General features: G+C 33.7%; 3 protein-coding genes across 6 annotated transcripts; 2 read left to right on the forward strand and 1 right to left on the reverse strand.

Annotated features, from left to right (window-relative positions):
* The first annotated feature begins 589 nt into the window (after window positions 1-589).
* On the forward strand, window positions 590-1,543 carry LOC110601254 (protein NDR1). Its single transcript, XM_021738320.2, has one exon. The coding sequence runs from the start codon at window positions 773-775 to the stop codon at window positions 1,388-1,390; it is 618 nt and encodes a 205-aa protein (XP_021594012.1). The 5' UTR covers window positions 590-772; the 3' UTR covers window positions 1,391-1,543.
* Window positions 1,544-3,024: 1,481 nt separating this feature from the next.
* LOC110600697 (polycomb group protein FIE1) lies at window positions 3,025-6,743 on the forward strand. The gene is made up of 13 exons (XM_021737532.2): window positions 3,025-3,293; window positions 3,697-3,762; window positions 3,904-4,026; window positions 4,260-4,340; window positions 4,421-4,513; window positions 4,636-4,711; window positions 5,031-5,110; window positions 5,197-5,268; window positions 5,610-5,669; window positions 5,830-5,926; window positions 6,101-6,164; window positions 6,272-6,331; window positions 6,443-6,743. The coding sequence occupies exons 1-13, from the start codon at window positions 3,117-3,119 to the stop codon at window positions 6,504-6,506; spliced, it is 1,113 nt and encodes a 370-aa protein (XP_021593224.1). The 5' UTR covers window positions 3,025-3,116; the 3' UTR covers window positions 6,507-6,743.
* Window positions 6,744-6,923: 180 nt separating this feature from the next.
* Window positions 6,924-18,619, reverse strand: LOC110600696. 4 transcript variants are annotated; one of them, XM_021737531.2, is made up of 20 exons: window positions 18,111-18,619; window positions 17,789-17,877; window positions 16,674-16,783; window positions 16,534-16,588; window positions 15,931-16,019; window positions 15,537-15,603; window positions 15,396-15,458; window positions 15,047-15,217; window positions 14,811-14,904; window positions 14,636-14,715; window positions 14,436-14,511; window positions 13,969-14,012; window positions 13,285-13,352; window positions 11,603-11,688; window positions 11,335-11,492; window positions 9,926-11,252; window positions 9,526-9,812; window positions 8,713-8,907; window positions 8,469-8,625; window positions 6,924-7,467 (listed from the first exon to the last, which is right to left on the reverse strand). In XM_021737531.2, the coding sequence occupies exons 1-20, from the start codon at window positions 18,220-18,222 to the stop codon at window positions 7,190-7,192; spliced, it is 3,606 nt and encodes a 1,201-aa protein (XP_021593223.1). In that variant the 5' UTR covers window positions 18,223-18,619; the 3' UTR covers window positions 6,924-7,189. The 4 variants fall into 4 exon arrangements, with proteins under 4 accessions (XP_021593223.1, XP_043806767.1, XP_043806766.1 ...); XM_043950832.1 differs by lacking the exon at window positions 16,534-16,588; XM_043950831.1 differs by lacking the exon at window positions 18,111-18,619 and having other exon boundaries at window positions 16,674-17,506; window positions 17,789-17,858.
* Between the last annotated feature and the right edge of the window lie 2,742 nt (window positions 18,620-21,361).

Genomic DNA, 21,361 nt, shown 5'->3' on the forward strand with positions numbered 1-21,361 from the left:
TTAAATTAATATAATAAGAAATTAAATGATGGAGTATGGATTTGAATTACTTAGAAAAAATTTCTATAATTCCAAATTTAAAATACTCATACAATCTCCACTTCTTTTTCCTTGGAATCTATAAAAAGTAATTCTATTCTATTTAGAGTATTAATTCAAATTCTAGAGCCAACTTTTCTAACTCAGAATAATTGATTATGTGATATTTGTACTTCTATATATATTTTATCACTTTTTCAATATATATATGTTCAATTTTTGACCTGCTTTCCTAAATTTTCATTTATATTTTTTAAAAATTATTTTTAAGTAAGTGATTAAGAGTATGGAGATTCAAATTTGATTTTTCTGTATGAGTGTTATTCACTGAATTAAGTAAGGATGGATATGTATTTTTAAATTTTATAAATAATATTTTATTGAAACATATAAAAAAATTTGTTTTAGGAGAATAATTACAATGGAATTTCCTCAAATTCTTCTTTTAGATTTGTTTTCTTACAGAATCACAAAGTCAATGGTCACTTGTGGCCTGGTCAACACCTTAACTTCATTGGTTTGTGTCGTAAAATATACTCATTTCCTCACTCCCATTGGCCAAACCTAGCTTTGTCGTTACCCACAAAAGCTAAAAATCAAAGATAAGAAGAGAACAGAGCAACAGCAAAGATCTTTGCAACAAATCTAGGCCTGGAGAAGCCTAAATCATCATCTTCTTCTTAGATCCCTTAAGGAGCTTCACCGGAAAACTTCCTCTCATTACCGGAAAGCCATGGCGGATTGTGGTGATGGTTGCTGTAGGTGCTGCTGCAGCTTCATATTCACTCTAGGCCTGACAGCTCTTTTCATGTGGCTAAGCCTGCGTCCCTCAAAACCCAAATGCATACTCAAACAATTCTACATTCCGGCCCTTAACAAGACCCTGAATCCTCCAGGAAATACTACACTCTTCTTTCAGCTCAGACTAGAGAACACTAACAAAGACAAGGGAGTGTACTACGATCCGGTAAATGTAACATTTTTCGACAGCCCGAACAAGAGTCACTTCATAGGGAATTTCAACATCCCTAAGTTTTATCAAGGGCACAAGAAGAAGGCAACGAAAGGTGGTAATTTTAGCCCCAGTGGAGTTGATTGGAAAGCGGTTTCGCTGGCGGTTTCTAATGGGTCGGCTGTTTTCCATGTAAATATGGCGACTTGGGTGAGGTACAAGATTATGGCATGGAAAACTAAGAGGCATAGGATCATGGTCGGAGCCGATGTGAAAATCAGTAATGAAGGCACTCAGGTCAACCCCAAGAAGGGGATAAAGCTGAGTTCAGGTCAAGAAATGATTGGAAAATCTTATGGGAAAACAATAGTGATTTTGTTAATCACTTTGTTTGCTTAATTATTTTGAATTTCCTAGAGGTTCTTTCTTTTTGTGGGTATCTGTAATTTCCTGGAAAAATGCAGTTGTTATTAAACTGATAGTTTGCACATGTGGGAGTTTTTTGGAATTGAAATTGGTATCCACTATTCACTATTCACTATTCACTATTCACTATTCATACACATAGAATGAGGTTTGGCTATGGTGATATGAATTGCCAGTTTGTTTTGAATGCTGCAAATAGAGAAGGATAGAACCAGAGTAACAATAAAAGAAACCATGGGAGATTTATTGTAGCTGGGTTTGCTTAGTAGAGAGCTTTTTGCAGAGGCAGCTGGGTGATGTTTAGGGGAAAAATTATTAGTCGACTTTTGAACTTTGTCAGAATTTTCGCATCGTGAAACGTAACATTCACAAGTTAAAATTGGTATATATAGCCATTAATGCTGGATTAGTTCTTTTAAGACATGACTTCCTTTATAGATTGAACTCCTTTTCCAATTTCAATTTTTTATTACACATCCCTCTATTAATAAATCATAACGTTCCCACTAGAATCCACTCAATTGCTATATTAAAATTAGATTCTCAAATATTATGATTTATTAATATTTTAGATGAATTTATTTCGTTTTGTCCGAATAGCTCTTTTTTTAAAACTCACTAATTTTATATAATCTTTTAAATATAAAATAATTCTAATATCAATGTGACACATGTTATTTCTACTTCTCCGTGTGAAATCATAAATTTTATAAAAATTTAATTTTATTGAATTTTTTCCTATAAAATTTTTATTTAAAAAAATTAAATTTTTTTAACTTAAAATTCTTTTATAATTTATAAGAATAAAATCATAAATAATTTTATAAAAATTTATTTAAATTAATTTTTATAAAATCAAGAATTATAAGTTAAAAAATCGGGTATAATAATTCATATATATTAGTACCTTATAACAAAAATTAAATATGCCTACTTGTGACATGTATGAATGTTAACTAAAAAATGATATTGTTTCTATATTTTAATCATAAAAATCTAAAAATAACAATTAAAACATAAATTGTAATTAAACAACACGAATTCAATAAACTTTTTTTTATAAAAGAGAAATATTTGAAATAAAAATTTTAATTAAAAAAAAAAGGAAAGGAAGGTTTTTAATGTACAAATGAGATATTTTCAAATTTAATTATTTTAAAGAGATTTATTTAATTTTTAAATATTTTTATTTCTGTTTTAAAAAATTTATTGAAATATTTTTATTTTTTTATTAAAAATAAATAAAAAATAAGTGAAAATCTTTTAAAATTTAATTTTTTCTTTTAATAAAATTTTTATTAAGTTCTCAATATTATTATTATTAATAAGTCAATTTTATATTTTTAAAAATTTATTAAAATATTTTTATTATTTTAAATTTATTAATCTATTAAATAGTCTTTCTTTTTCATTTTATAAAAAAAAACCACATTTTTCTTAAAAAAAACAAAAAAAATTAATATTTTATTATTTTTTTAATGATATAAATAAATAAATAAATTATTTGAAAAAAAAATAATTTTCTTAAAATATAGAAATACTAAATAATAAATCTCTCATGTTCTAAATATAAATAGGAGAGACCTTTGTGAACAGCAGAGCGGCGCGCTGTGTCGTTGCAGCGTCAAACAATTGCCTGTTCAGACCAGAGCAATCTAACTTAATTTGCTTGAACGGAACATCTGAAACTGGGCGGTCGATGGCGAAAATTGCGTTAGGGTGCGACCCAGTTGTGGGTTCACTAGCCTCATCCAAGAAGAGAGAGTACAGAGTCACCAACAGATTGCAGGAGGGGAAGCGTCCCCTCTACGCCGTCGTTTTCAACTTCATTGACTCGCGTTACTTCAACGTCTTCGCCACCGTGGGCGGGAACCGGGTTTGTACCACCTTTGCCTTTTCTTTCCAACATGTTGTTTTCTCGCCCACCAAATAGACCCTTTTTTTTTTAATTTAGGCTTACTTTGGTTATTAATTAGAAAATTTTCTGATTGGTATTATTATTTAAAATCTTCACGTTCTTTCAAGGTTCAATTCCATTGATGTTGGTCATCTTAGCTCAATTTTGTAGCCTTGCATTACAATCATGTAAAGTACAAAGCTCCAAAATGGAGGATTATTGGCTGTTAAAAAATCTCTGTTCTTGTTGGAAATTTTGTGTGTATTTGCCGGAGGTGCATTTGGACCTTAGAGATGAGAGTGGCAATGCTTGCTCGTTTCCATTTTCTTGTTTCTCTTTCTTTTCTTTAAAAAAAAAAGAGTTCGTATTTTTACTTTTTCAGGTGACTGTTTATCAATGTCTTGAAGGAGGCGTTATAGCAGTTCTGCAATCATTCGTTGATGAAGATGTAAGAAAAGACACCAGTTATTCGGGGGTTCTTTTCTTCTTTTTTATTGATAATATTACCATGCTCGCAGTTGTTCTCCTATTGTAAATATGTGAAATTTCCTTAAAAAAGTTTGGACTGTCCATGTTATTTGTAGATCAGAAGGATGAATCTTTTTACACAGTGAGCTGGGCATGTAGTATTGATGGAATTCCATTTATTGTAGCTGGAGGAATCAACGGTATCATCCGTGTAATTGATGCCAGCAATGAAAAGATACACAAGGTTTCTTTCTTGTTTGTTGAGCTCATAATCAGAATTTTTTAGTTTTCATGGTAATGTGACTTAAAACAGCTTCAATGGTAGAAGAGATAGAGATGGAATATGGCCTTTTTTTTGGCTTTGTGCAGTTTCTTTCTGCTTTTCAGTTACACAAAAAAAAAATTATGCAACTATGTTCTGTTCATTAAGTTACTCTTGTTCCTCAATGTTTGTGTCATTACATGTTGTATGTGCAGAGTTTTGTTGGGCATGGGGACTCGATAAATGAAATCAGGACTCAGCCCTTGAAACCTTCACTTGTGGTGTCTGCAAGCAAAGTAAGTGACACAGTTTGCATTTTTTTTTCGTTTCATGTGTTCATGTTGTCTTGCATAACAACATGTTAAAAGCGGACCAGGATGAATCAGTTCGGCTGTGGAATGTTCACACTGGAATTTGCATTTTGATATTTGCTGGAGCCGGGGGTCATCGCAATGAAGTCCTAAGTGTGGTAAGCGGAGACAGAAAGGAGTTATGCATCCACTGCACTGCTGCACAATGAAGACATAATCTTATGTTTTAGTATGTTTTAAGTGGAAAATTAAGCTTGTAAAATTATAATGGTTGCTTTAGGACTTCCATCCATCAGACATATATCGAATTGCAAGTTGTGGAATGGACAACACTGTCAAGATTTGGTCAATGAAAGGTGAGCTGCTCATTATTGACAAGTGTGTGTGTGTGTGTGTGTGCATGTGGTGTTTTCTCAGCTAACAAATCTTGTTAGATACAAATGAGTAATTGGACTATTTCATGGCTGATAACCTTATCCAACCAGTTAGTTCTAGATGGCATGAAATTTTGAGAAAAAAAGGGGAAATGTAAAATGTAGAAATTGGTTCTTGGCACTGGAAAGGGGAACTGTTTGGTTAAATGATCTGGCAGGCTGGAAAAATGTGAATGCAATGTCATGAAGTAATCAACTAATCATCATTTTGTGTATCTGTGTTATATTTCACATTGTGCAGAGTTTTGGACATATGTAGAGAAGTCATTCACATGGACAGATCTTCCATCAAAATTCCCAACAAAATATGTACAATTTCCTGTGAGTAGCACTTTTTCCCCTTTGTACAGTATAATAGGATTAACATGTGTTTCTTGTAATACATGGGATTAATTTTTTCTTTGTAGGTGTTCATAGCTTCAGTTCATTCCAATTATGTTGATTGTAATAGGTGGCTTGGTGACTTTATGCTGTCAAAGGTAAATCACTGACCCTTATTTGACGAATAGTAATTTTTTTAAAGTAAATATTTGACGTAGCATGTCCCTGTTTTGTCTTGCTGATGCATTTAACTTGAGTTAGCTTGCTACCTTTAAAGTTAGCTTTTCTCAAGATGTAAAAGTCTTCTTTATTGGTCTTGTATAATTGGTGTTTGTTACCTAGTCATATGCTTTGAACTTTAAGATGATGAATTTGTGTTGGCTGCTGCAAGGACTTCTGAGAAATATATATAGACATCCTGTGTGTAAACTTCTCTCCTAGCTGAGATTTTCTAGGATTGTCTATGCTTTTGTCAGTGATATGTGTTCCACAACTGCAGAGTGTTGACAATGAGATTGTGCTGTGGGAGCCCAAAATGAAGGAACAGTCGCCTGGGGAGGTTAGTGTTTACTCTGATATTTCATACTTTGGACAACTATTCTTTTAGATGTCTAATCTACTTCCAGTTACAGGTGCCTCTTTTTTATTTATTTTTTCCCTCTTGTTTCTTGGTACTTTTGTTTGCCTGTTTTAATATATTGGAAATGTCTCTTTTGTAGGGTAGTGTTGACATCCTTCAAAAATACCCTGTTCCTGAATGTGATATTTGGTTTATCAAGTTTTCTTGCGATTTCCATTACTATGCAGCTGCTATAGGTAAATTAATGCCAAGTAGTGATTCCTCTTCTACTTTTTACTCCAGCGGACTTCTGCTTAGTATAATTTTATGCTCTAGTCACTTCTATACTCCCACTATAAGCTTTTTCTTTTTTTAAAGAAAAAAAAGTGCAATAGCTCATGAAGTTTATGTATCTGGATTCAATCTAACAGGGAATCGGGAAGGGAAGATCTACGTTTGGGAATTGCAAAGTAGTCCCCCTGTCCTCATCGCAAGGTTTTTAGGATCTTTACAGTTCAGCTAACTTTACATGGAGGAAATTGGTAATTCAATATATGAACGGGTTTACAGGCATACTCACTCATTTGTATTGGCTCTTACAGGCTATCTCATAATCAATCCAAATCTGCAATTAGGCAAACTGCAATGTCATTCGATGGGAGGTAATTTGCACAGCTACATGAATAATTTGTTCACTTCCCCTTTATATCATGAAAGTTCACAATTAATTAATCCATAAGTATTAAAACTAGCATTCTTCTCTTATGTTTCAGCACCATTCTCAGCTGTTGCGAGGATGGAACCATATGGCGCTGGGATGCAACATCATCTTCATAGGTCTATCCAAGTGCATCAGATTCCTAACATAGCTTAGTTTGGGCTTTTTTTTTTCTGTGTTTTCTTTCCCCATCAGGAACCAGTTTAGTTTGACTATCACATTATGTATGAAACAGGATTTGTATTTTGAGAACCCAATTTATCTAAACTGTTCCAAAGTTAATGGTGTTGAAGGTTGGTGCAGTTAATGACAAGTAGCTACGCTTTGCTCCTTGTAATAGGAAGAGTAGCAAAACACAGATTATGTAATTCTAACGCTATGGATATGTACAATAAAAGACATGAATCGAGTAAGAGACAACAATGTAACTGAATCTGCTGAGGAATACTCGGTGTTTATTTTTGTCTCTCAACTAGCATGAAACTGGGAGAAAAGTATAAATAAATAAATAAGCAAGTAAAAAAGGGATATGCAGAGAAAAGAATAACACGGCAATTCAAATTATTAGAACAAACTTGAACTTACAATAAAAACATGTTTGTGAACTATAATTCACAACGAAAATGTCATCTCACAGGATACAAAATTTGTTTTACTACAAATGAACGGGCTTCCATTTCTGCCTCGTCGCCACAACGCTCAACCTGCATCTATGATTCTATACCTATATACAAGAAAAGAATTTAAGTATACCATATGATCCCAAAATTGCACATGTTGAAAATAACATGGATAAGGCAAATTAAATTTGAGTCTTTAATTGCTTCATTAAATTCTGCATTCTCTCAAGCTTCTGACTTAATTGTTTGATTTCGGCAAGATACTGTACGGAGGACTCTGAAGCTGATATATCATTTATAAGGGTAGAACATTTAGCTTGCGACTCCAAAACTGCCTCCTCAAGCGAACAAACTGTCGATTCCAATGCTGTCACAGAAATATCGCTAATCGTTTGTGGAGATGGAGGGGTAGTACAACTAACCCTTTTCGGGGAGAAAATTTGGTCAAAACTCTCGCTTCCTGCAAGTCATAAATTGATAAAATGCTTAATCACCAAGCGATTGATTCTACTCTAGGAACTGAATTGTATACGCCACAAGTAAAACTTGATGACAAAGACTTAGTCCAGTAACAGGGTTCAGATGCAAATAAAATAAGGGAGAAACATCTAATGAAGATGAAAGCCTAAAGAGTGACATGTCAGCAGTAGCAGGCTAACAGTAATCATATAAACCAACAAGGCATCAGATGAATGTGATTTAGAGCTCAACCTGACAAAAATAACTTGCAAATAATAATGATAACAAACATGAGAATGTTTTGAGAATATCCACATTACACCTCATGGCCAACATGTTGAAATTATCTCATGGTGAACAATAATTTTGTTTCAAAATTTAGAGAGAGATACAAAGTACAAACAGTAAATTATTTGACCATATCTGTAAGCACTACTTGGCAATTTCAGAAAATTCTGTATTTCGTTTACTTCTCAACAGCAGAACCAGCCAGTTTTCCTGATAGCAGACAAAACTACTTTCCTTAACAGGGAATGTATTTGACAATTCTTTGATTCAATTAAATTTATCAAGGGACTAATCTTTCAGTTTCAGCAATACTTCATGAAAGCATCAATTATTCATGAAACCATTTCAGCATAAACTGTCAGACTTCAGTTGTTTTATCCAAGAATCACAACCTATCAACTTCCATAACAGGTTCATCATTTTTTATTCATCAGTTTTCACTTTGTATATTTAGTTAGTTTGCCATAATCTTATCAAGGCTCATATTTCTTTGCTCTATGCTTAATTCATTTAGTTCAATTAGCCAACTGTCATATTCCACCACATCAGGCTCCCGAGTAACAACAGATATTTGACTTATCTGTTGTTTATCAAGTGTCAAAGCAATGATAAATTCCCAAATCACAATTTTTAACATCCATCCTAAAAACTAGGTGAATATTAGGAATGCATTCCCAAGTAGAAATGACAAGGAAGTTAAACAATTTGCCATACCTAGGTTGCTGAGCTGGTATATGGTTGCCTGGCCAATTGAACGCTCCAATTTGAGGAGCTTGATGATCCCAGCAGCTATCCGACCCATTGCATCAACTTCAGACTTGCACAACAAAGCAAGGTGCTGCAGCTCATCTTTGGTCACAACAGCCTCAATCTACAGCATAAAAATTTATCATAATGCAGAATGTTCCATCCAACAAGAGACGCTTCTAACATAATTGGGAAATCCAAATCTCATTACCGGTTGTTTAACAGAGAATTTCAAGTTCTCCACTACCCATGTGGACATCTCATCATCAATATCTCCCCCAGACATCACCATTTGAGCTTCAAGATTTATCCCTCCACCCGTCTCAACTTGTTTCATCCCATTCTCAGACACAGAAATGCCCTTTTGTCCCAGTGGCTTCAAGATCTGCAAGCCTTCCACACCAACCTACAAGCACCTCATACAATCACCAATTGCAGGACGAGAAAGAAGGAGAATATACAATTGAACATAAATCCAGGGTCCAGGTGGAACTTTCTGGATTTATCTAAAGGAAACTGAAGTCTATTTCATGATAAGGAAGTAACATTGCCAGATTAATCCTACAGGAAATTCCAGTAATGCCAGAAGAGTTTAAAACTCAATCTCAAGTCGTCCTAACCATTAACCTGCATGCTTCAACAGAAAAGATGACCAAATGACCAAAGAAAGCTGAAACACAATAAACCAATAATAACTCCAGGAAACGGCAGTGGTGCTAGAGAAATCTACAGCAAGCACCCACCTACACCGAAGCTACTTCCAAACAGGTTATATGTCTTGGCAATGGCAACCAGTGGTTACCTAACTTACTGCCTGGGATATAATATAGGTTTCAAAGAGATGCTTGTATCAGGTGCCAAAGATTTTCTGCCACCTAAGTACACTCATAAAGACAATCTACCAAATCATGCAATAATGTTCTATCATTAAATATTTTGAAAAGCCTCAAAACCAACATACTAATATTTATTAATTCCTGAGAAAATAAAAAGGGGGAAAGATGGAGAAACAATAGACGCTTACTGTGACCAATTCAACTGGATATTTTGGTCTTCCATGTGACTTCCCTTTTCCATTAAGTTCATAACTTGGGATGTTTTTCGCTTTTACTAACAGACTTTGGAAAGTTGTGTGCCAGCACCTCTCTTCTCTGCCCACATCACCATGGTTGGAAAACCACCACCTTTCTGCAATTTCTTGTGCACCCTCAAGAGCAAATAACCAATCTTTCAATTCTATACACACATCCACATCATCAGGCATTTCCAAGTGCAAAAATCCACCATCTTTCCCATTTCCTGAAGATTTATCTGTAGAAAAACTGAAAACTTAAGACTGCTGCGTACAAACCTTGAAACAATAACATGGGAGTAATTCAGTATATAGATAATGAGAAACCACTAAGATAAAAATTGTCTAATACCTTCTCCTAAATCAACAGCAAGAGGTGATGGCTTGAAAAGTTTTGATAGCGGCCCTGTTGATAAGTTCTTTAATCCTTTAGAGAGACCTTCTCCAGGCCCCCCATCAGGCCCAAGCATTCCAAATCGATGCAACAGGGTTTCAGCATAGTTCATTCCACCACCAAGGCGAATACCAGAAATACAGGCTGACACACTTAAACTATGGCACTCTTTATCACGTTCACTAAATGGAATAACATGTACTATGTTAATATCCAGAAATGGAATTGCCTGAGCTATACCATTTTGTTGATGTTTCTGGTTATGTACCCAAAAGACAGCTCTTAGTTGAGGACAACCATTTGTGGACAAACCATTTGCAATAGAAGTTAAAATTGTGCCATTTTCACGTACCAAGCTTCCCTCTGTCTCTATACAATCCACCTGGACAGTTTGCCAGTGTAAAGTGGATGACACAGCAATGGCGCCACCAAGGGTTCTATGAGCTACTTTGATGAAAAGATCATCTCCTATAAATTGAACCAGAGGCATTCCCTCAACATTTATGGTGGAAGATTCTAGAAACCTAAGCTGAAGTAGATTCACCGCCAGGCTTACTGCAGTATCACAAGGAACCTTATCAATTAGCCTACCACTAGAAGATTCATTCCCACTGCTCTTCGGTCTCCTATTTTTGCCAACTGAGGCAATCTTTTCACCAACTATGCCCAGGTAAGCATAAAGATCCAGGACAAAAAATAACTGCTCAACGGAAGTATTAGACAAATAATGTTGACAAGCAACACCTACTCTGACAACACCTCCAGGAGGAGGAACATTTGTTAATGGACTTCCATCAGCAGTTACCATGGCTACCTCAATAGAAGCATCTTTTAGTTCAACACATGTCCACAAGCCTGAAGGCAACCCATGAGAATTCAGTTTCTCAGTAGACCTAAGAGATGTTTCAAGAGACAAACCAAGGTGTGATGCTCCAACAGTCCATTTCTTCTGGCTTGCATCAATAGGCTGACCTGGCCACAGACAGAAGCAAGCAGGATCCTTCTCCAGCTTTAGCAGCCTGAGTTTTAAGGAAGGCGACTCAGAGAAGAACAAGTTCTTAATCTGAAGCCTTGCTCCAGTAAAGGAATTCTGGGCAATTGAATTCTTGTTGGCAGTTGGATTATCTAATTTACTGATGTCCAGAGGAACAGTGACATCTAATTCCTTGAGAATGAGCATTAAGGAATTTACTGAAAAATCAGGTAAAACATCTCCACGACTGACAACAATTCCATCAGCTAAGAAGGAAGATATCCGCAAACATGACTCTTCCTGGAGGTGAATCTGGGCAAACAATGAGATATGATGATTAAAAATACGTATATCAGATGGTAAAAGGTCATATATTGATATAATAAACTCATACCATAAGAGGCTGGCAAGCAATAACAGTTTCTGAAGCAAAAGATGGCGGGACTGGAGAAGGCTTGACCTGGAGTGAGTGAAGGCATATCAAAGGAGTACCTATACTTAGCTGCCATTGCTGGTCTCCCAGAGGATATATTGGGGGGCAAAAATTCTTAGCTGTGAAGACAATTAAATATTTAGTCATACTTTAAGACCTATATCCAGATTTAACTACATATACATTCATTAAATTAGAACTTCTTCAAACTTAATAGGTTCAATGATACCAAAGGCAGGAATCTGCACATCATTTTCTGTGACAGCTTCCATGGATGGTTGCACCAAAGTACACGGAGGGTGTGAAAATGTGTCCCTGCATCAAGCAATTCACAAAGTAAGTATAACCAAGTTATTGGATAATATAAATTAATCTCCCTCACCCCACACCTTTTTCCGAGACCCAAAACATCAGCCAGCTGACATCCTTGTACTGAATAACAGATATAGTAGCCACTTCACAGTCTAATGAATCTATCTTTCAGTATCAGAAGTTAGGACTAAAGAACACGCCAATTAAGTGAAAGGGAATCCTTCTGGTTTTCCCTATCCCCCTCCAATTACAAGAGGCAAAAAAGAAATAGTATCAGATGATATTCCAAAGTAATCATCAGAAGGATGACCAGACGGAATACTTATACATGAGCCTTTAAAGATTTGTTTCTTAAGGATTTTCCTTCTCCTCTCATCTATGAATATTTAAAATTATACATTTTTACCACCTCCACGATCCTTTATTTCATTTTTTTAAAGAAATATTAAAAAAAGATAAACTGCTCATCTCCAATTGTTGCTTTATATTCTTGATCCTTTTAATTTTTCCAAGGGCTCATCAATAAGACTTGAACTTTTGGTAGTTCAAGAAATTTCCATCCAAGACCTCAAAAGAATTTTCCCCAAGCCAACAACATTATGGAAGCAAGCATTTCCTTTACAGATAAAGGCTTAAAGCTTTATTTTGTCACCAGTTATTGATAAGATCAATGCCACCAATATAGGAGCAAAGACCCCAATTTGATATTAACACCAGGTATGTGCATCACGTGCTATCATAGTTGCTTGCTAAGAGTCTTATCAGAAACTTTTTGGTCACAATTACTTCTTTTCATATTCAAAAACACCATGTTTGCCAACATAACTATTTGTAAATCTATTTCAAGATGCAAGAAAATGACAGTTCTTTGGTGATGGGCTACATTGAAGGCAGTAAGATCATGGCTTTGAAATGAAGTAATCAAAGCAATGTCAGGGTATTGCAATCCAACTTCAATGGTTACAGCAAGCATTATATGAACTCTTCCTTAAAAGTACAGATTTAAAGCCTCTTACTTTGAGTAACAGCTATTATTATGGTCCTATAAGATTGCATTACCCATATTGGCCGATCTAGATCAATATACATAAACAGGATATGCTGATACAAATCAGCCACTCCTGTATATGGAAACCCAAAAAAATGAAACAGACTGACCTATAATCATGGCATTATATTTAAAACCCAAGTTTTTGTGCGTCTAATTGAAGTTATAGAACTTTTAAGATTCGCTATTTTTCTACTCTCTAATAAATTCATCTGAAGAAAGATTAATATTCAAGGTCATCATGCAATAATTTCAATCAATTTTTTTCATTCCATATTCAACTGCATAACTATTAGATCCAATGCCAGATCACCCTCCTCAATTCTAAGAGGGAGAAGGAAAAGGAGGAACTGAAGAAGAACCAAAGGAGAAGGAGGAGAAGTCATCCAATTTATAAAGTTTCTGGGTAACTACCCATGAAGCGTCCAACACCACCATACAAACAAACCAATAGTTGCATCAACCATCCTTACTAAAAAGGAATAATTGAACTAATTAATGAGAGAATATTTAGTAGTACCAATCTATAAAACAGGAGCAATGAAATTTACCTTAAGAACAGTCCACCAATCATAACCTTAGTCAAGTTATTAGCAACTTCTCCATCAGAAACTGTTGCCTAGAAGAAACATCCTATCATAAGTTCTTCAGCTACTAAAAATAATAACAAACGAACTCTGAAAAGAATTGCATAGAAGCACATAGCACAAAGGTGTAGGATCTCAGAAATCCCAAGGTGCAGGAAATGCAGATAAAGAAATACATATAAGCAAATGCTGACAATATCTGACATATCCACCAGATCTCAACAAAACAGAAGTTCTCCAGTCCTTGTTGTAGACATTTCTAATTTAAATTGAAGGCTCTGAATCACTCAAAAAAATTCTGAGAATGAATGAAAAAGAGGAGAGAGAGAGAGAGTTTGAACTTGATTATTTTCTCATAAAGCTCAACTTAACAACTAATGCAAATTCTTCATTCCTCATTTATCATGATTGATTACTTTGATAGTAAGAGTAAGCAATTCTAAGGAACAAATTATGTATTACTTATCTTTAAGTCACCTTCAATGCTATAGCTCCTAACAAATTTTTTTATCAAGTAAATGATGCCATTGAAGAAGAAGAATTAAAAATCCAATTAGTAGTTAACGCATAACAGAACCTTACCAACAAAAAAGCTGAGTGACATTAAGTTATTCAAAAGTCTAACATTTATGATTTAAGAGACAATACCCGAGAAAAGAGAAGTGACTGCATCAAGAGCTCAAGCTGGAACTCTGCAAGTAAAATTAAAATGAGCAGAAAAGGTCAACAGAGGAAAATTCTAATCTAATAAAGACGACTATCTTGGCATGTGATATATATTTCCCTCCTCCACACTACATCAAAGTCCACAGTGAAAATGTGGTCTCGGTCCTGTGGAACACTCAACTGAATGGAGGAACAAACATCCGCACATGGCACAACACATTACACTTTATGCCTAAGCCTCTTATAAAGTGCAAGTTAGAAATAAATAACAGGGAATAGAAAAATGAAAATATAATTGCCATTTATATAGTTCAGACAATAATCCAAAAAGAAGTATCAACAGATAATAAAAAAAAGTATACAGTTAAAGACATATGTATTTTTTTAGAAGAATACTAGAAACTAAAATACTAACTCGGAAAGTAATGAAAAGCGGAAAACAAACTAACCAGCATCTTTAATGCAGAAAAAAATGTGATCTACAAGAATAGAGACTAGTGAACATCCTGCTGCTTCTGTAGATCGCTGCAGGAATCAAAGAAAAAGATAAAGGCAGAGTCAGAAAGAGAACTTGATTGAGATGCATACATGGCAGTTTAGTTAAATAACACAGCTGATGTTAAGGGTAACTGTATAGGCAACTTTAAACCTGCTGAGCCTTCAGATCCACATCTCCTCTATTTAGACACACATATAATCCAGTCATGAAGCGCAAAAGAGCTCGGAGTCCTGCCCATATAATGTTATTTAACTATTTTGGCGTTGATTCTGTATATTATGAGATCTGAAAAGAGAAACTAGATGCTGGAAAACATTTATTATACCTGGTTCACTTAATGCAGGACAGACAGCTTCTGTAATATGTAATTGAACCTCAAGTCCAAGGGGATTGTTTTGTTCAGTCCTCTGTACTGTAATCTGATACAAATTATGAAATTAGGACTTAATCACGACTCCGAAACCCAGATAAAACTAAACAAGGCTTTTGATCATTTCCCATATTCCAAAATAAAGCAAAAAAATCATCAAGGATTTGCTTAATATGTAAGATTTCCATTACATGAGCTTCTCCTGATATTCCTTCCAAAAAGCGTTCTCCACCAAAGAAAACTCGCTTTGCACCATCATCTTCTCTATGAGTTGAACCTCCTTGAGAACGTGCTAAACTAGCATCGGCAAACATATCAGGATGAGGCAGGAGATCAAAGGATAGAGACTCCCATTCAATTTTCTGTAAAGGAATGAATTTAGCATCATTACATATCTCATAAAAATAACAAGGATGCACACAACTTCACTTCACCCCACCCCCACCCCCCGGCGAAAAATAAAATAAATGATGCAGTGGAATCCTTCTAAACATACACATAACATGATGTCTACATTATCGAAAAGACCTTGCATGTTACCTTGAACACATATATAAACCCTTTGTTATTGGAGAAGTCACGTGCTTCCTTAAGATTTACAACCTGCATAAATATATATAACTACCATTTGAGTATTTGAACTAAAGAAAGCTATCAATATTCGAAATATAGCAAGATTACCTGCCAATTTTCATTTGTTGAGTATAATAGAAGGTTGCGTATGGTGATAGATGCTAGAGGTGATGCCCTGGAGAAAGAATAACAATAATGATATAATGTCGACGATTGAATTTATCATCTTAAAAATTTCAAAGCATACCCAAATAAATTAGCAATAAGTTTTCCTTACCCATTTGACATAACCAAATGTAAATCTACCCTAGTGACAGCAACAATATTCCTTTTACATTGAATCTTATGTTGCTCAGACAAGTAGAGAAAAACCAAATATAGGAAAAAATAAAGATCTAATGTTAAGCAAGTAATTAGTGAACCAATAATATTCCAATTGATACATACAAATAAACAATAACCGAGTGTCAACACAAAACTGGTGAAAACAATGAGCACATACCAAGCAGCAGCACCCTCATGTCGAGCACCCCCACGTGTTTCAAGAAGAAGATTGACAGTGCTAACCTGAATTGTCATTCCATCTGCAATCTGATATTCAAAAAAGGGAAATCTTATGTCCAGTAAAACAAGGCCAGTAATGATATATTCTCCCTGGGTTGCCAGTTTGACTAAACAAGCTCTAATTAAACTAAGATCTGAAATGTGTTTGCCTCTGATGAGGAACGCCTAATTGCACATAGCTTGTGGAAGGGGAAAGTAATGGCCATATGCATAGATAACTGATAATAGTCAATTTATTCTTAGCAAATCCACGTTTAAAGACATAATAAAATATCTTGTTTTCTAGCTGCCTCATTCAGCTTCTTCAAAGTTGAATTCTTCAGCAATATTTAAGCTTTAAAGGAGACATTATATTTACGAAAAAATAAACATCTCACCCCTCATTCAATTTTAAAGAATCTAGCAAGTAAAAAGTCTTGGTTTTGGAGGATTGAGGTATTGGAGTTGAGAAAAAAGAATCATATTTCCAAGAGTCTGACTACAGTAATTGACTTCCAAATATCAAAAGCTCAATGCAACTGCATGCAAGATAGCACCTAACCTTATCAGCAAATCCATAGCCACTAGCCTTATTGGAGCCAGTAGATGACTGGGTGCTGCAATAGTGAAAAGAATCAGCCATAGTTTCAACTAAAACTGTAGGCATCATTATACATCTACCTGAAAGTGAAATCACAGTACCTGTTGGAGACGCTGCATGTGTCCACATCACGATTCTCCTCCAGAACCAAATCAAGCCTATCAATTTGTATAACAATTGGCTCTACTTGTACATTACTTACATAGGGGAGCTGTGAGAAAAAAAGGCAAACCACCACAGAAATTAAGCTACATTTGAAAGCAAGCACAGCGAAAAATAAACTTAAGAATGGCATAAAACCCCATCTAATTGCTATCAAACAAAAATATAATGAAATTTTACATGGAGACTTTCATTCCTGAATTTCAAGTTTTGCAATTTTCATATCCACAAAGAGAGATATGCCATACCCCAATTGCAATCCCACCAAAATAATTTACTTTCACATTCTTGCTGCTATAGGTTCAGTCTGAAAACAATTTAATGAAAAAGGGGGAAAAGGTTCCTTCAGGCTTCAGTCAAGTGGCCTAATTGGTATGGACATAGCTGTGAAGGAAAGCTGGCAGCATGTAACCGGCTCAAAGCCTTCATGGGACTCAAACATAGCAGAAGCCGAGGCAGCAAAGGATGGGATTGATCTTGCCATCTCTGATGGATTACACAGGCTTCAAGTGAAGAGTGACAACTTAAACACAATTGAGATACTGAATGGAAGCCCTGCTCAATCTCCTATACATGGTCTCTTCTTTGACGATATACTTCATTTAGCCCAATCTGCTTTGTTTTGTAGTTTTGCTTACGTTCTTAGAACTGCAGATTCGTTGGCATATTGTTTAGCTGAAAATGCACTTCATTCTGTTGATGAACAGATTTTGATGGAAGAGCTTCCACCTCTTGTAACCTCCAAAGCTGCACTGGATGTTTTGTTCGGTTTCTGGATTTTTAATAAGTTTCTGTTTTCATCTTCTTGAAAAAAATAACAACAATAATAACCTAACGTAATTAAGTCCACAAAAGTAAAGTTCTACCTTTCTTTTCCTAGCAATTACACAGAATGCAAACTTCAACATCTTTTTACTATTAATCAGTTTAGCAATTATATGAATTAACAAGTTACAGAACAATTTTGTAAATTCGCAATAAGAGAAGAAGGGAAATAGGACACAAATAATAACCAAAAGAAAATTATTTAAATAAATGAAGGAAGAAAACTAACAATTATCTCGAATTTGCCCACTTTAGCCTTTGTTACATTCAACGCCGGTGGCAATCCCATGCTGGCATGCAGGGCATCTCCATTTATATCTGAAATCCATACAAATACACAGATATATAAACCTGAATTCAACATTTCTAAATTGAGCTATTACCTGAATTTGGAGTTATATACATACACACTAAACCTTCAAACTAGACAACTATCCACTGAAATTTAGACTAAACTGAATTAAAAGAAGAACCTTTTTTTCCTAAAAAGAAAAAAGTAAGTACATAGGCTTCCAAATTCCTGCATTAAGCGACGAGAAAACTTTACTAACCTAAATTGGAAAGTTGTACAACGCGTCCTTGAAGCTTTAACTGATCTCTGGAAAAGGATTTGAGCCAGTACTTGAGCGTGTACTCCAGGGCTCGTGCTATTATCGCCTCCATTGCCGACGACGCAGCCTCCTACAGACACCTTGAACAATCTCCCAAAATTCACGCCTTCCGGTAACTCCTCGATCCAAAATGAAATCGCAAGAAGCGATTTTTGGTAGAAATGGAGAAATGCGAAATAAAAATTTGGGAAATTGAAGGGGTACCTCCAGCTATGATTTTTTGCTCAACAGTTTGGGAATGTGAATACAGTGAAGGCAAAGGGAGTGGCACGTGCGTGGAGGCGGTTTGGCATGTGTGGAGGGATGTGGAACGTGCGGCCAGTGGTGGGGTGTTGCGGGAAGCGCATTGGATCTCGGAGGTATGCGTCTGCTAGGTCAGGTTGTAGGTGGATTTGTCGGTGTGTCTTTGTGCTTGGGAAAAGTGTCTGTAAACAGTGAAGTCAGGCCAATATTCGACTTAGCAAAATTGCTTCTTGCTTTATTATATATTTATTATTATATACACCATTCTCCTTCCCTTTATGTTTTTATATATATTAAAAAATATAATTTTTTAATTATATTTATTTTAAATATATTAAATTTTATTAAATATTAAAAAATATTTTAAATAATTTTTTAAATTATAATAATTAATTTATATATTATTATTATCTAAAAAAATAAATAATAATTTTAAAATAATAAAAAATAGATAAAAATTATAAAATGGAATGAATATAATTTATAAAGTGTTTTAATTTAAATTTTAAAAAGATAATTAATATTTTAATTTTTAAAAAATTATTAATTAATCTCCATAATTTTGAAGATGAATTAAAATATACTTTATTATTCATAAATATTATTATTTAATTTTTATATTAAATTATTTTAACAGCCTCTGTTTATTAAAAAAGAAAAGTAAAAAATATCCTTTAAGAAAGTTCATATCTATTTGTTTAAATAATATTTTTATTGAATTTCTAAATTACGATGTTCAGCAAATTTTTAAAGAAAAAACCAAATCACAGAAAAAAAAAAGAAGGGCACAAAGTATGAAGTACCAGATTGAAAATGAAAGGGAGGAGAGGTTAGGAAACAAATCTAACTATGGGAGACGACTAAGTTAGAAGCTTTACCCTATTATCATTTAAAGCATTGAACACTAAAACTATTATTAGAGGGACTTTTAAGATCTGTAATCATGCATTTTGTACCCAATGACCAGAATATTGTCCATACATGAATAGTCATCTCAAGTAGCAGATTTGGTAGGAGAAACAACCTCACTACTGGGGATAAATGATGTGATAGGTTTGCCCATTCTCCATAAATTGTTCGCGGCCGTCCTATTTGAATTTAAAATCTGTATCGAAATGCAGAACAGAAGAAAATAGGATAATAAAATTTTAATGATCGTAAGATTGTCTAATGGAGAAGATGATGAGGAAAGTAATATGGCAGATTATGGGTATAGAAAAGGAGAGGGAAGAAAATGGGTTTGAGTGGGTGGGGTATAAAGTTTTGTATGATAAGATGCGATAATGATTAAAATAAAAAAATGATGATGCATAAAGGCATTTATTTTAATACAATATTAACACTCTTGGCTGTATAGATCCAATGTTCGAATAAGACTGTGGTTGTCACCTCCATCCACTATCTCCCTCCTAAATCACAGTAATTTCCAAAATTATTTTGTTAATAAATAAATTAAAATAAAAAAATAAGAGAGCATTCACGTGCCGGGCACGTGACACTTAAACTGAGCCAACTAAAACAGAATATTTCTTTGTCAAATGTTGACGTTGTCACGTTTGATCTATTCCCCACTTTCCTTTTATCAACTTTGCGGCGCATCTGCCATCAATGTGCCTCACCGCTTGGATTTGTTCAGTTACAATGGCTCGGCTTCTGTAGCCAGGCCTTTTATATATATATATATATATATTTAGATGTTATTTATTTTATAGAAAATATTTTTAAAAATATATACTTTTTATATTTAAAAATTTTAATTAACAGAAAAATACTTTTTATAATTAAAATAAAAAATAAATCATTTTTTTAAATATAAATATCTTATTATTTGTTTAAAGCATTCTAATATTTATTTTAATCTCAAATAAAATCATTGGTTTAAGAGGAATTAGTATTTCACACTTTGATGTTAAAGCGTATTAGTAATTTAATACTTTTATTAAACAAATAGTATAACAATCAAGATTTATTCGCAAGACGGACCAAAGTGTTGATTTCCTTGTTAATATTGCACCTGAATGTAATATTCACAGCTTACCATATTGGACTTGGGCCCTTCTTTCACTGAAATTTGGGCTCGCATGATTTTCACTAATTAGTAAATGATATTTTACAAATGATTTTACCAAAAATTTGCCACGTCACTTAAAAAAAATTTGTTATGTAACTTTATTTTTATAAAAATATTTTTTATTTAAAAAATTTCAAATTCCATCTATTAAAATATCATTTCATACAAAATAGTTATTCAATTTTTGTACAACATTTATTTTAAAATTTTAGAAAAATTATGAGTTTGTAATTTTATGTACCATAACACTCTCCTCATTATATTATAACTTTTAAAAAATCAATATTTATTTAATTACATTTTTGACTGAATTGGAAAATTGTAGATTACTATAAGATTTTTAAATAATTTTAAAAATATTTTTACTTTTAATAAATTATTATTTTGTTTGTATATCAACTAATTTTAAAAACAATATATAATTTTATCTAAAATCAAAATCTAGTATTTTTATAGTTTATTAATTATTATTTAATATGGTTTTTATTAAAAATTGATATATTAATAATTCGAATAAAACGGTGATACTTTTATTACAATAAACTTTATAAAATATTAACATAAAACAATATATTAAATTGTATTATTAAAGTAAAATGATAAATAACTAGCACAGCAAGTTGTTAAAGACAAATGAAATTAGAATTCAAATTCCACTCGACCACCCACGGAATTTGGCAAGCATCCCAAAATTTCCAAGACGGTTACCTGTTTTGAATTTGATGGAATAATTATAGATATGTATATATGGTCTCACTAGGCATCATAAAAAGAGAGAAATTTTATAATATTGGGATCATCTGCCATCAATGTGCCTCACCGCTTGAATTTTATTTCATAAAATTTGATAAATATTTTTATCAAATTATGTTATTTA

This window comes from Manihot esculenta, chromosome 15 (assembly GCF_001659605.2).
Source record: "Manihot esculenta cultivar AM560-2 chromosome 15, M.esculenta_v8, whole genome shotgun sequence".
Taxonomy (NCBI): Eukaryota; Viridiplantae; Streptophyta; class Magnoliopsida; order Malpighiales; family Euphorbiaceae; genus Manihot; species Manihot esculenta.